At 53.6% G+C, this 14,098-nt stretch overlaps 2 protein-coding genes across 14 annotated transcripts; one reads left to right on the forward strand and one right to left on the reverse strand.

The window, feature by feature from the left end:
* Window positions 1-405: 405 nt before the first annotated feature.
* On the forward strand, window positions 406-13,968 carry PIAS3 (protein inhibitor of activated STAT 3). 8 transcript variants are annotated; one of them, XM_081495123.1, is made up of 15 exons: window positions 406-550; window positions 3,152-3,569; window positions 3,729-3,813; window positions 4,046-4,096; window positions 4,339-4,429; window positions 5,151-5,285; window positions 5,491-5,596; window positions 6,322-6,395; window positions 6,530-6,690; window positions 7,842-7,975; window positions 8,056-8,224; window positions 8,361-8,494; window positions 8,681-8,718; window positions 11,510-11,610; window positions 13,392-13,968. In XM_081495123.1, the coding sequence occupies exons 2-14, from the start codon at window positions 3,155-3,157 to the stop codon at window positions 11,591-11,593; spliced, it is 1,677 nt and encodes a 558-aa protein (XP_081351249.1). In that variant the 5' UTR covers window positions 406-550; window positions 3,152-3,154; the 3' UTR covers window positions 11,594-11,610; window positions 13,392-13,968. The 8 variants fall into 8 exon arrangements, with proteins under 8 accessions (XP_081351249.1, XP_081351248.1, XP_081351244.1 ...); XM_081495122.1 differs by lacking the exon at window positions 13,392-13,968 and adding an exon at window positions 12,426-13,153; XM_081495121.1 differs by lacking the exon at window positions 406-550 and adding an exon at window positions 1,201-1,261.
* On the reverse strand, window positions 7,659-13,001 carry NUDT17 (nudix hydrolase 17). 6 transcript variants are annotated; one of them, XR_014055109.1, is made up of 9 exons: window positions 12,795-13,001; window positions 12,435-12,621; window positions 12,170-12,195; window positions 11,929-12,021; window positions 11,576-11,674; window positions 11,215-11,351; window positions 10,981-11,143; window positions 10,676-10,823; window positions 7,659-8,211 (listed from the first exon to the last, which is right to left on the reverse strand). XR_014055109.1 is itself a non-coding variant. In XM_081495165.1 (8 exons), exons 1-8 carry the CDS (start codon window positions 12,984-12,986, stop codon window positions 8,208-8,210), a joined length of 891 nt encoding a protein of 296 aa, XP_081351291.1. In that variant the 5' UTR covers window positions 12,987-13,001; the 3' UTR covers window positions 7,659-8,207. The 6 variants fall into 6 exon arrangements, 3 of the variants coding, with proteins under 3 accessions (XP_081351291.1, XP_081351289.1, XP_081351290.1); XR_014055107.1 differs by having other exon boundaries at window positions 10,676-10,828; XR_014055108.1 differs by having other exon boundaries at window positions 10,676-11,143.
* Window positions 13,969-14,098: the final 130 nt, after the last annotated feature.

Consider the following 14,098-nt stretch of genomic DNA (forward strand, 5'->3'; position numbering starts at 1 on the left):
GGTAGGGGGTAGGGGACCACTGGTGGAGGTAGGGTTTAGGTACACTTCGGTTTTAGCAGCTCATGTTTTCTTTCCCGTAGGGAGAGACTCACTGTAAGTAGGTACCTCTTTAAGCGATCGGATTTCTGGTCCACACCGTCTTATCTGCAGCATGCTTCCACTCAAAACGCAAACAAGGGTTTGCTTGCAGGGAGTCAGAACAGTAGTAGTGAGAACGGTGAGATCCAAGAACGTCTCTCCCGTCCGCTCCCTAGAGGAGTTAATCTCTCCTCTGCAGGCTCAGAGTCCCGCCCTCTCCCGTCTCAGACTCCGCCCCTTCCCCACTTCTCCGCGGTCCTGGCGGGCTCATCCAGAAGGGGGCGGCCCCAGCCCCAGCGCTGGGCCGGGCGGAGCTCCTGCCCGGGCGGAGCTGCGGCTGCAACGGCCAGCTGCCGGACCGACCTCCAGCCGTGCAGACCTTGGGAGCGGCGCCGGGCCCCCTTCCCCTCCAACTCCCCAGACCACCCTCTGAGCGTCCCGAGCCCCCTCCCCGCTCCCTGCAACTGTGCTGGTAAGTCCCCCTCTCCGCACGAAACTTTTTTGCTGGCCATTTGAGTCCTACCGCGGGACCATGAGATACAATGTAACTGGTGGGGGGGAGGGGGTGAAGAATTGAGAATAGCAGTCTTGAAATAAACTATTCATGACTCCATAGCGTCCCTAAAATGGATCAGATCTCACCCATTTCCCGAGTTGATGGAACTCTTGAATTTGGCTGGTTAAACTTGTAGATAGGGAGATGAGGGGGTTTGCTCCAACTTCGCTCCCCCTCCCCCATTTCCCTGAGATTTCGCCCTTCTCGAGACTTTTCCCTCCATATCCCAAGTATCTTTGGCTTCCTCAAAGCTCATCCCTTCCCAACTCCGGCGTGGCAAGGCCCCCCTGCCCCAGATACTTCGAGTTCACCTCCTCTCCCGTGCCACCGGGGACCCCGCGATCCTTCGGGCCGCACACTCCCTCCGGGTCTACGGGTCTGGCACCGCGGCCAAAGACGTGCAGCGGCTGGGTCCGGCTGTGGAGGGAGGGGCTGAGGCTGGGGTTCGTCCGAAACCCGGCGGGCGGGGCCGGGAAGGGGAGGTGTAGGGGGCCGGACGGGGCGGAGCAGGCGGCATTTGCGGCCGGCGCCGGGGTGGAGAGTTGTGCGCCGGTCCCTGGGCCTGAGCTCCGGCTCGGGCTTGGGCGCCTGCGATGTCTCAAGATGGCGGAGCTGGGCGAATTAAAGGTACCGGCCCCCTCCCCCATCCCCATCTGGACTGAGCCGGGCTCTACGCCGAGTCTGGGAAGCGACCGAGACTGGGTGCTGAGGGCTGGGGTGGGGGCCGGAGACGTGGTGGGGACTGGCTGCTGGGGACGGTGAGAAGTGGCTGTGGGCGAGGAAGGGGCTGCGCGGGGCTCCGGGGGCGGGGCCGCGGGGCAGATGTAGGGGTGGGGCCGAGGGGAATTGCAGCTGCTGGGGGCCGAGGCTCAGGGGGCGGGGACGCGGGGTAGAAGTCGGATTTGGTAGAAGGGGCAGATGTAGGGGTAGGACGGGGAGGAAAAGCTGCTGTAGAGGCAAAGGGGGCGAGTCGATGGAGGCCTAGAGAGGTGACAGTAGGGGGCAGATGATGAGAATGGGGCTGGGGGGCCGATAACCGGGAGGCTCCTGGGGGAAAGGCGCTGAGAGGATAGAGACTTTGGGGCTGCTGTTGGGATCTGAGCCTTGGGAAGTACCAGTAGGTGGCTGAGATCTAGGGGGCGGGGCTGTGCGGGGATAGATCGAAGGGGTGGGGCAGAAGCATCCTGGAGGCTGAGAGGAAGGTCCTGCCTTAGTGAGTCGGTATCTCTGGGCAGAGAGAAGTGTGAGACTATGGGATTGAAAAGGAGAATTTCTTGACAAAGCTAATGGAGAAATAAAGACAGGACCGAGGAGATAAGGATGGGGATAAAGGTAGCGGTGCAAGTTTTTAATCATATTCCTTAAAAGGGGCCCAAAGCCATAATGCCTCCATAAGAATTGCAGATGACTAGTAAGATCGGCCCGGCCCATGGCAGGGTCTCCTGGAGATTCACAGAAGTGAGTCCTTTAAGCGGAGAGCTTGCCACTACCAGAATCTTGAGGATAACCATCTAGCAGAACCTTTAAAAACCATGGGGTTCACCCCCTTGCCTCCTGGCTTTATTCTGCCTTTTGAAATGGAACCAGAGTCATGAGAAGGCCTGAGGTCTAGTCACTGGTTCCAGCTGCCTAGGAGAGTGTGCAGTTCTGCAGCCTGGCTCAGGGGCTGCTCACCTTCTCCCCATTCCCCTTGTTTCTTCCACCCCTGTGGAGGAAGGGAAGGATCACTTACTTTCTCTGGGTGGGAGAGAAGCAGGTTATTAGTTCCTGGCAGATGGAGTAAACAGGTAAACAGGAATGATACCTGGACTCCACAATTCACTGTTAACCCCTCACCCCAAGTTTTGGTCCTGTTTCTCTCCCAGAAAAAATAGGCCTGAGGGGTGAGTGGTTATGTAAATGATACCAAGAAAAGGTTTGGGAAGTTATGAGCATTGAACCCTGACCTGGCCACAAAAGCTTGGGGAAAATAGCTGAGATAGATTGAGGTGTGCAGAGGAGTTGACTTTGAGGCACAATCCTCCAGCCACCTGGCCCCTTTCTTCCCTGCGGGGCTGTCTGGCCTGAATCCTCTTTTCCCCCTCCTCCCTGTCTCCTATCCTCTTCCCAGGAGGCTAGGATGGGTCTGAGAGTCTGAGAAAGAGCAGGAGAGGAGATAAGCAGCTTAAAGGAGGGTTCAGGCTCTAGGCAGGGGTGGTGGGAGGAGGCTGTAGTGGACTCCGAGGTGTGCTGTAGGGTGGCATGCACCCTGCCCCCATCTGGTCAACTTCCGGGATGGGGAGACAGGATTGCTCAACCCTGGGGGGTAGTGGAGAGGTGACCTGAGGGTTGCTAGAATGGGACTTAGATGTCCTTTTGGCTAGGTAGGCAGTTCGGCAGTAATCCACTGGCTGCAAAGCATCTTTCAGATCAGTGCTGGAGGGAAAGTGCATTGCCCACCTAATAGCTCAGCCCCAGTATCTTTGGCAGGACAGGCCTGTGCAGGGTAGGATCCTCAAGCTTCTCTGATCTCCACAGCACATGGTGATGAGTTTCCGGGTGTCTGAGCTCCAGGTGCTCCTCGGCTTTGCTGGCCGGAACAAGAGTGGACGGAAGCACGAGCTCCTGGCCAAGGCCCTACACCTTCTCAAGTCCAGCTGTGCCCCCAGTGTCCAGATGAAGATCAAAGAGCTTTACCGCCGACGTTTTCCCCGCAAGACCCTGGGGCCCTCTGATCTTTCTCTGCTCTCCTTGCCCCCTGGAACCCCTCCTGTAGGCTCTCCCGGTCCTCTGGCTCCCATACCCCCAGCCCTCTTGGCCCCTGGCACCCTGCTGGGCCCCAAGCGTGAAGTGGACATGCACCCTCCTCTGCCCCAGCCTGTGCACCCTGACGTTACCATGAAACCATTGCCCTTCTATGAAATCTACGGGGAGCTCATCCGGCCCACCACCCTCGGTATGGCTCTTTGTGGTCCCTGGATCTTCCTGGCCTCCCTACCTCTTCCTCAAGCCTTTCTTAGGCTTTCGTCCTGTGGGATCAGCACACTGGAATAGGGGCCACTTCTGTGGCCACCTGGGCATGGGCTTGGAAATAACTGCCCCTTTGTGTCCTCAGCATCCACTTCTAGCCAGCGGTTCGAGGAAGCGCACTTCACCTTTGCCCTCACCCCCCAGCAAGTGCAGCAGATTCTCACTTCCAGGTACGTCTCTTTGAGTCCTCCTGCCTCATCCTTGGGTGGTTACCCTGAGACTCTGCTCTCTGACTTTCTTCTTTTCTTTTTTGCCCTCCTTCTCACCATCCTCCTGCACCTGCTTTGTCCCTCATTCTCTTGTATGTCTCGTCTCTATCCCCTGGACATCTGTTTCTCTATTTATCCCTGCGCTGCCCTCCAAGGGCCACATACTGACATCTCTCCTCCCTCCCTGTTTCAGAGAGGTTCTGCCAGGAGCCAAATGTGATTATACCATACAGGTGCAGTTAAGGTGAGTTGATACTGTCTCCTAGCAGGGCCCCCACTGAGGGTGGGAACGAAGTGAGGGTGTGAGTGTTCCTATTAGGAGATATCCCTGCTCCGTCACATCCGCCATAGCCAGCCCTGGAGTTCTTGTTGGAAGCTAAAGGCTACAGATATCTTTGACTGATTTTCTGAGATTGCTTACCTCTCTGTCAGATTTTGTTCCAGAAACTGCCTCCCACACTTTCATCTTCTCTTATCTGTTACCAGGTTCTGTCTCTGTGAGACCAGCTGCCCCCAGGAAGATTACTTCCCCCCCAACCTCTTTGTCAAGGTCAATGGGAAACTGTGCCCCCTGCCGGTAAATGCTCTTCTTCTTCTGACAGTCACCCTGTCCTTGTTTCAGTTCTTCAGTGTTAGCTACACATCTGTTATGAAAGAGACATGCCTAGCACAGTGCCTGACACATAGTAGGTGCTCAGTTTACTGCCTGAATCAATATAGTTCAGAGAGAACTAGGATAGGGCTGAACAAGATTCTAAGATTCTCTTAGAACCCAGAGGAGGGACATAGCTGTTGTTCAGTCACTAAGTTGTGTTCAACTGTTTACGACTCCATGGACTACAGCATGCCAGTCCCCTGTATCCTTCACCATCTCCCGGAGTTCACCCAGGTTCATGTCCATTGAATCAGTGTTGCCATCCAACTGTCTCATCCTCTGCTGCCCTTTTCTCCTTTTGCCTTCAATCTTTCCCAGCATCAGGAGGGATATTAGTTCAACCCAAAGATTCAGAGAAGATTCTCAGAAGTGATGATACTAGAGTTGAGGGTTAGAAGAAATCGGGTATCCCTACTCTTCCTTCTTAAGAAGGCAGTGAGCAGGTTCCTTTATCTTTGGTCAGTGAATAAGCTCTCCTTTTCCCCTAGAAATGAACCTCACTCTCAGCCCTAGATAGTGCCCCAGTTTTTGAGTCACTGAATGGGCCCCCATCTCCTTGGTCAGAGAGTGAGCTGACCTTTTCTCCAGAAAGTGAGTAACCTAAGACAAGATGTGTTGACCAGTCTGCCCCTCCCTCCTCCAGGGTTACCTTCCCCCTACCAAGAATGGGGCTGAGCCCAAGAGACCCAGCCGCCCCATCAACATCACACCCCTGGCTCGTCTCTCAGCCACTGTTCCCAACACCATCGTGGTCAACTGGTCGTCTGAGTTTGGACGGGTGAGCATGGTTGAGGCAGGGAGCCTGGAGAAGCCTGCAGGGAGTGAGAGGGAAACATCAAGTGTCTTGGGCTGGGGAAACATCCATCTCTTTGTGGATCTCTCTCCCTTAACTTGCTGTCTCTGGCCCTTGTGTGACAAAGTGGAGATGGTGGTAGTGGCGGTGTACAATGCAGAGGCTAATTGTTTCCCCCACCTCCAAGTAGAATTACTCCTTGTCTGTGTACCTGGTGAGGCAGCTGACGGCAGGGACCCTGCTACAAAAACTCAGAGCAAAGGGCATCCGGAACCCAGACCACTCCCGGGCACTGAGTGAGTAACATCTTGTCCCTCTTCCCTTGACCCAGATCCAGTTTTTCCTGGCCCTCTGGCCTTTATAGTTAAACTTATACCCTTCTTGTGACAGCTTACCTTGTTACCGCTTACATGAACCCTAACCCTTGTGGTACCCCTCTTACCAATCTTTATGGTTGAAAAGTGGGGCCACTCCAGGCGTTGAGTGACACTCTTGCATTCCCAGTTATACATCTGCTTTGTACCTCACAGACCCTAACTGCTGGAATATGGGTCCTCCAGACCAGAAAGAGTCTCTTTTTTTTAAAGTTAAATTTTTGATTTATTTATGGCATGCAGGTTTAGTTCCCTGACAAGGGATTGAACCCATGCCCTTTGCAGTGGAAACATGAAGTATTAACCACTGACCACCAGGGAAGTCTCTAGAAAGAGTCTTAAGTATTGTCTACTCTGACCCTCTTGGCGATGCTTCAATTCCCTCTAGGTGGTCTCTGCCAAGTGTCTAGGTCGTCTCTGCCAAAGATGCTAAAGATAAAGCATCTTTAGGGACTGGGAGATCCCCTTCCCCCACTTAGCCTTCATAATGCAGGTCCCAGGCCACCCCCATATGATATCCCATAGGCCCCCAAAGGCTCTCTCCCCAGCTACCTCTCAGCTAGGGCCATCTGCTTCTGGCTTCAGCATTTCCCGGGCCTCTCTCCAGCCTTGCTGACCCTGTGGCTCTGGCCCCACTCTTGTTTCAGTCAAGGAGAAGTTGACCGCTGACCCGGACAGTGAGGTGGCTACTACGAGTCTCCGGGTGTCACTCATGTGCCCGGTGGGTACCAGGGAGAGGAGAAGGGGGAGGAGGGGTGGGATGAACTTCTGGACTCAGATGAGAGTGTGTAGGGCGGTTAGCATAAAGCTTTCTGGGACATGGGGACTCTGACCAGAGAACCTGTCTCTCCTCAGCTGGGGAAAATGCGCTTGACTGTCCCTTGTCGTGCCCTCACCTGCGCCCACCTGCAGAGCTTCGATGCTGCCCTTTATCTACAGATGAATGAGAAGAAGCCAACGTGGACATGCCCTGTGTGTGACAAGAAAGCTCCCTATGAATCTCTTATCATTGATGGGTAGGACCATTCTGCATTCTACTTCCTTTTACTGAGGATATCTGCTAGGACTGCCCGCCCCATTCCCCTCCCTTGAACATGCTTACTTGTCTATTTTGTATAAATATTATCTATCTTTCCAACATTGAGGACTCACTACACATTGTGCTGAGAACTTGGCATGCCTTATCTCATTGAATCCTGTGAGATGCCAATCACCCTGTGAGATAGGTACTGTCATTATAGGTGAGGGAAGCTGAAGCCTAGAAAGATGGAGTATCTTGCTCAAAGTTATACTGTAAATAAGTGGCAGAGCCAAGTATACGAACTGTTACACAGAACAATTACCTGACCTCTTACTGTACATAGCAGTCCGGTTCTTTTGAGGGCTTGGATGTGCTGATCTAGTCTTAACTCTCTTCCAGATCCTCTGTTATGGTTCTTGTTCCCAGTGCCTTTTTTGAGGTGGTTTATAGAGTTCTGTATAGAGGGCTTTCCTGGTGGCTCAGTGGTAAAGAATCTGCCTGCAATGCAGGACACCCGGGTTCAATCCCTGGGTCAGGAAGATCCCCTGGAGAAGGGAATGGCTACCCACTCCAGTATTCTTGCCTGGGAAATCCCATGGACAGAGGAACCTGGCAGGCTACAGTCCATGGGGTCACAAAGAGTGGGACATGACTGAGTGACTAACACTTTCGTAGTGTTCTGTACCTCTGCTCCTTCTGTCTTGTCCCTAGTACCACACGAAATAGATTTTTTAGAATGTATTTAAAACTTAGCATTTAAAGTTTTCACAGCTCTTTTATACACCTTGGGATTCCCTCATAGCTCAGTTGGTAAAGAATCCGCCTGCAATGCAGGAGACCCCAGTTCGATTCCTGGGTTGGGAAGATCCCCTGGAGAAGGGATAGGGTACCCACTTCAGTATTCTGGCCTGGAGAATTCCATGGACTCTATAGTCCATAGGGTCACAAAGAGTCTGACGTGACTTCACTTTCACTTTCTTTATATACCTTACTTTGATTCCAACAACCCAGAGAGGTCAGGAGGGTGGATAACAGCCCTAATTTACAGATGAGGAAACAGGTTCAGGAAGGTGAGTCCCAGAAGTCCGTGGCCACTGTTCCAGCCACCTCCCAGCCACATGAATTCCCATCTTTCCTCTTCCCCAGTCTATTCATGGACATTCTTAATTCCTGCTCGGATTGTGATGAGATCCAGTTCATGGAAGATGGATCCTGGTGCCCAATGAAACCCAAGAAGGAGGCATCTGAGGTTTGCCCCCCGCCAGGGTATGGGCTGGATGGTGAGTGACCCCCTGTCCCCCAGTTGAGCTAAGTCTTGTGTGGCTTCTTCTCTGAGACACAGTCTTCTTACCACCCACAGGCCTCCAGTATAGCCCAGTCCAAGAGGGCAATCCATCGGAGGGTAAGAAGAAGGTTGAAGTTATTGACTTGACAGTAGAAAGCTCATCAGATGAGGAGGACCTGCCCCCGACAAAGAAGCACTGTCCTGTTACCTCAGCTGCCATCCCGGCTCTACCTGGAAGCAAAGGGTATGAAGAAACAGGCTGAATCTATAGCACAGGGCACAGAGGGAAAAATCAGGAATGAGCAAACCCTGGGGCAGAGAGGGGACTTGGAATGCTGAACTGGGTGAGGGCACCTGTGATTCCATCTCTTCCCTCACAGAGTCCTGACATCTGGTCACCAGCCATCTTCGGTGCTGCGGAGCCCTGCTATGGGCACGCTGGGTGGGGATTTCCTGTCCAGTCTCCCACTACATGAGTACCCGCCTGCCTTCCCACTTGGGGCTGATATCCAAGGTATGACACAGATCACAGCATGGGGCCCTGCATTGCCACGTCCTCCCCCAAACCAGTTCAGAACCCTTGCTCCTAAGCTTTTTTGCAAAGGGCTACAATCCAGGGAACTTCTTTGAGTGTGTGTGTGTGTGTGTGTGATGAAGTGTTTAGATAGGAGGTTGATTTTAATTTTTCCTTTCCTACCAGGTTTAGATTTATTTTCTTTCCTTCAGACTGAGAGTCAGGTAAGTGGTCCCTTCTCCACCTCAGATCTCTGAAGCTTCCTCTCTAGGCACTGATGGGGCCCCTCATTTTCCTGAGAGACCTAAATCAGCTTCTTCATGAAGGAAGGGCGGGGTGGCACGGGCAGTTTATTTCCCTCGGAGGCCCCGCCTGGGACTTCCTCAGATTCTCACCCGTGTCTTCCTCTGTCCCGTTACTTACTGTTTGTCTCTAGTTTTTGGTGTAGTTCTGCTCGTCTGCTCACCCCCCACCCTGCCCCCAACCCATGTGCACTTGAGTGCTGTGACTGCCCTAGCCGGACATTCCACACATTTCAGACGCCCACAGCGCCAAGCTGGTGGGGCTGTCTGTCTCAGGGCAGGGAAGAGGGGTGGGGTGTGGGGAAGTTGGGGAAGGAGTCAGAGGAGAGCTCTCCTGCTACTCAGAGAACTCTTTGGGATTCTGAGGGGTTGATTTATCCCATATGGTATTTGTGAGATGAGTGACTTGGAGGCGGGTAAGGAAGGTCCGGATAAAATCTTACACCCCACTCTTGCTTCCTCCCAGCACTATGGTCCCTCCGTCATCACCTCACTAGATGAACAGGATGCCCTGGGCCACTTCTTCCAGTACCGAGGGACCCCCTCCCACTTCCTGGGCCCACTCACCCCCACGTTGGGGAGCTCTCACCGCAGCGCCACGCCGGCACCCCCTCCTGGCCGTGTCAGTAGCATTGTGGCCCCTGGGGGGACCTTAAGGGAGGGGCATGGAGGACCCCTGCCCTCAGGTCCCTCTTTGACTGGCTGTCGGTCAGACATCATTTCCCTGGACTGAGTCTCCCATCACTGAACAAGTATGCTGTGGAGTCTAGACTCCTGGCCGCTCTGACCCCTTGGGGTGGGGTGGGGTGGCTTTGGTCAAAGGCCAGAAATACCTTCATGGTCACCGGTTTTTTGGCCTTATCTCTGCCTGACGAGGCTAGCACCCAAAGGGTTAATATTTAACCTCTTTTTAAGGACATTTGGGGTCTGTTTTTGGAAACGTTCTTTGACATCCAGCACATTCCTTTGGGTCCGTTAACCTAGGCAGTGGGAGGCGGATGGGATGGGAGTTGGGGAAAGGGCTGAGTCCTCAGCCTTGACTGTCTAGAGCCTCGTGGGAAGGGGGCTTTTCTCATGTCCCCTAGATGCCCTCTCTTCCCAGCCCCCACATCCATCGTCTCTTCATGTCCATTCCGTTTTCTTTGGCCAAACAGACAGGTGGAGTAACTGAGATAGGCTGACACATGGACGGATAATTCTATTTTGGGTTGCAGATTTTTGTGCATAAACAAGAAAAACCAAAATATTCCAAAGATGATTTTCCTTGCCTCCTACTGCCCAGTATGACTGAGGAGGAGATAAGGCCTTAGCCCGGATCCCCAGGCGTTTGGGAGAAGGGCCTGGCTGACTGCCTGGGTCTCTATTTATATATTTAAGTTCACAACGTTGCTTACGCTGACCAGCCTGGGGCCTGAGGTTCTAAAGGCCGGTGGCCCTGGGGTTAGGTCTGGCTCATTCTGCACCTTTCCTGGAAGGTGGGAGCATCCTTGTGCTCTCTCCTGTCTCCCTTTTCAGGCTCCTCTGGGGCCTAGGATCTATGTCGTAATTTTACTTTTTATTTTCACAGTTGTAGCAAAGTTCTTACCCATAATAAAGGTTGTGAATGTTCTGTGAGTGTCACGGAGGTGGGCTGGGGAGGGGATTAAGCACTCGGCTTTCCAGATCCCTGGTGTGGGGAGGTGGGGAGGGAGGTCCACACTCTGTTCTTCCCTTGCTGGCCCTGGGTCCAAGTGAGCTCCCACTTCCTCCTGGTAGGGGTGTTACACTGAGGACTTCCCAGGGCAGTTGTTCTTTCTTCCTTTCTTTTCCCCAAGCCCATAAGCACACTAGCCCATTCAGCCCAACAGCGTGGAGTTCTTATGTCCTTCCTCATCCTTACCTGCCCAGATGTTGCAGCCAGAGTGTGAGGGCGAACTTGGTCCCAGTGCTGACCCTCTCTCTGCTGTCTGCCGTGGCTGGGGTTGTCCGCAGCAGGGTGGATGTGGGCAAGGCCAGAGGTCGGGCTCCTCCATTCTCTTTTAGTTCCACTACACTGCAGAATGACAGCTCCCGTCTGGGGTGTACCTTGTGGTTTAGCCCCACTTCCATATCCATTAGGTCATGTGATCCTCCCAACCACCACAGGAGAGGGGTGGGTTGGGGGGGTTAACCTCATTTTACAGAAAGGAGGGTAAAATGACTTGCCCCAATGGGAGTGTGGCACTGAAACCCAAGTAGGTCTTCAGTGCTAGCCAGTTAGACAGGAATCCTTGGGAGTATCACAGGCAGTATCTTTGATCTGTGTGCTCTCTTCATTATCAGTTGACCAACTCCCTCCCTAAATCTCCCCCACAACACATATCTTCACCTGAGAAGGAGACAGAAGGTGAACTTCTCGATGTCTATGTGTTGGAGGGATAGGGAGAAGTTCCTACTTACGGAACTGAAGGTGGTAGGTCCTGGAGAAGATGTTTGGGTGTCCCTGTTCCATCCTCTGTGGCAGCCACTGCAGCTGCTATGTCTGGTCCCAGCCACATGAAGGCACTCACCTCTCCTGCATTTGGTTGAATCCGGGCCTGGGGCCAGACATGTTGATCCTTTAGTCATGGCCTCTCTCAGAAGACCTGTTCTTGATCACAGCCTACCCACCGGTGGAATGGGGAGACTTGGAGCAGGGACAGGGGAGAGGCTATTTTGTATTTCATGGTTGTCTCTGACTTTCCCCCCACCGTAGTCATCGTTGGAACCGGTCTATCTGGGCCTCCTCAGCCCCATTTCCTTCCTCCATTGCCAGCCCTACCTGGAGCTGCTGCTGTGACTCCTGGGAGATGACAAGTAGGTAGAGAACGATGTGATGGTATTTGGGGAGACCCCAGCTCAGCTTAGGGGGGTAGGCAGACTAAGAAGAAAAAAAAAGAGAACTTCCTGTCCCTTTTTGAGACTTTGGAAATGCAGCTGAGGAAGTGGAGAGTAGAAATGGTATAGGAGGGACATGGGTAAGAGTCATGGGATTGGGGACTCCAAACCACCCACACTCCATCAGTTCCCCTGCAGTCAAGGCAAGTAGGGCTGTTCTGTGGGCTTTGGTGGGTTAGTAGTTATTAAGTGCTCTTGGTTACATAGGAAGGAACCTCTCCCAGGGCCCCGTCTCACCTCCCATAACCCCAGAGGGACCCAGGAGAACTGGCCCTGGGGCAGCTGCAGTCCACTCTCCTCCCAAAGCTCTCGAAGCCCCCCATCCAGCAGCTGGGGGTGAGAGGATAGGAGGTCAGAGAGGCCAATGCCTGGCTTCTACAAGTCCTGTGTTTGCCCTTCCCTCAGCCCACACCCCAGGTGGTCCAGACAGGGTCTCTCCTTCAGCAGAGGGTGCAGGTTGGCTCAGTTGATTGGTTACCTCTTCATCAGGTTCCACATGCCCACCTGTAACAACAGTGGGACCAGTAGGTGAAAGGTAGTGTTCCTGTCCAGGGACCCGCACTCAGAGTCTATTTACACTTGCCCCCTCCTCCAGTGGACACAGGTGCAGTTATAGCCCCTTGTGATTCTGGGACCTACCACACTTCTGGGCCTACTTCTGTCATTCTGAGACTGGGAAGAGCACTGTGGGGTAGAGGCAGATTTCTTTCCTGGACATTGGACTTTGTCCTCAGGTCACTCACCTGGGGGTACCCAGAGGTTGGGCGAAACGTTGAGGGTGCTTGTCCTTCGCGTCAACAAGACAGTCTGATCGCTGGACTGCAGAATGACCGCCACACCCAGATCCACACCTTGACCATTTGGGGGCAGCTCGACCCCCGGAGCCCTGGGTTGTTGGTCCAGGGCCGCAAAAGGGCAGAAAGGGGGTCGCTGGTGGGAGGGAGCCACTGGGGTTAACATCGCAGAAGCGACAAGAAACTGGAGGAGCCCGAGGCAGGTGACCGGCCCAGGCCTCTCGCCTCCAGCTCCCGCCCGCTCCCGGTCCCTCCTGGTCCCTTCCTTCGGCCCTTCACCCGCCCTATCGCGTTCCCTCCTGTCCCCACCTGGAGCGGAAGCCTGGCCGACGCGCCTGGGAAAGGCTTGTCCGAGAGGACCAGTTGACCCCGCTTCAGGCAGCAGTGCGTGGGCCACGGCCCGAGCCCCGACCCGGCGCCCAGGAGGCCGCACACACTCTGCGCGAAGCTCACCGACTCCGGGCGCCCGGAGAGGAGTAGCAACACCCGCGCCGCCGCCATCACGGGCTCCGGCGCGCTTGGCGCCCTCTGGTGGCCCAGCAGCGCTTCCCCTTCGAGCCTTCGGAAGGAAGCCGACTTCCGGAAAGTCCCTGGGGGAAATTCAGGAAAGACCCTTGGGGATGATCCAGGAGTGTAATAAATAAATGACAAAGCGGAACGCCTCTAAATCCTCTGCTCCTCTTGTCCTCCTACTTCCCACCAGTCATGGGTGGAACTATATAAGTATCCCTCCAGGGCACTCTGCACAACTGTGCTAGCAGGTAACTCCTCGGATTAATTACATCTATCTCTTAGCCAGACACCCAGGAAACATTCTTGACACCTCTTTCTTTTCACGAAAATGGCAGCCAAGTCCACCAGATTCTGCCTCCTTATATGTTCTCAAATCCGTGTCTTAATTTCCAGCCTCCAGTGCCCTAGTTCAAGTCTTCCTCATATTCTGCCTGAGATATTGAATCTCCCAATACTTTGGCCACCTGATGCAAAGAACTGACTCATTCAAAAGCACCCTGATGCTGGGAAAGATTGAAGGCAGAAGGAGAAGGGGACGACAGAGGATGAGATGGTTGGATGGCATCACCGACTCAATGGACATGAGTTTGAGTAAACTCTGGGAGCTGGTGGACAGGGAGGCCTGGCGTGCTGCAGTCCATGGGGTCACAGTCGGAAACGACTGAGTGACTGAACTGAAATAGTCCTGCCTCCACCAATTCATTCTCTACAGTTCAGAGTGATCTTTCCAAAATACAAGTCTGCTCATTTTGCTTCTCAGTGCTCTCAGGATAAGCTAAGCTACTTACCACAGCATAGCAAGGACCCACCAGTCCTTGCTCCTGCCTGTCAATTCTGGCAGGACTTATGTCATTTTCTAGTCATATCCTATTTGTGGTTCCCCTAAGAAACAGGCTCTGCTTCCCTCTGGGGTCTTTCCCCGTTTCACCTGGTAAATCCCTATCTTTCAAAATACAGATTGTGTCACTTCTCTTTGCTTCCTTTCTTGCCTGACCCTTTCCCCCTTTACTTCTATACTACAGCCCCCCAACACATCCTTGTACTTATTTGTCTCCTTTCATTACGTTTGTGCTAGAGGCTATTCATCTTTGCATCCTAGT

Source organism: Giraffa tippelskirchi, chromosome 5 (assembly GCF_054371585.1).
Source record: "Giraffa tippelskirchi isolate mGirTip1 chromosome 5, T2T-mGirTip1v1.2.pri, whole genome shotgun sequence".
Classification (NCBI taxonomy): Eukaryota; Metazoa; Chordata; class Mammalia; order Artiodactyla; family Giraffidae; genus Giraffa; species Giraffa tippelskirchi.

What these genes read in the sequence shown, in the direction of transcription:
- PIAS3 (XM_081495117.1), top strand. Translation starts at nt 1,238, where the DNA reads ATGGCGGAGCTGGGCGAATTAAAG. An exon ending in CGGAGCTGGGCGAATTAAAG is followed by an intron (nt 1,262 to 3,151) that starts GTACCGGCCCCC and finishes TGATCTCCACAG; the next exon opens with CACATGGTGATGAGTTTCCG. An exon ending in GAATCTCTTATCATTGATGG is followed by an intron (nt 6,691 to 7,841) that starts GTAGGACCATTC and finishes CCTCTTCCCCAG; the next exon opens with TCTATTCATGGACATTCTTA.
- NUDT17 (XM_081495163.1), bottom strand. Translation starts at nt 12,986, where the DNA reads ATGGCGGCGGCGCGGGTGTTGCTACTCCTCTCCGGGCGCCCGGAGTCG. An exon ending in CGGCCAGGCTTCCGCTCCAG is followed by an intron (nt 12,622 to 12,794) that starts GTGGGGACAGGA and finishes CCCTCCCACCAG; the next exon opens with CGACCCCCTTTCTGCCCTTT. An exon ending in AGTCACAGCAGCAGCTCCAG is followed by an intron (nt 11,352 to 11,575) that starts GTAGGGCTGGCA and finishes GTCTGGCCCCAG; the next exon opens with GCCCGGATTCAACCAAATGC.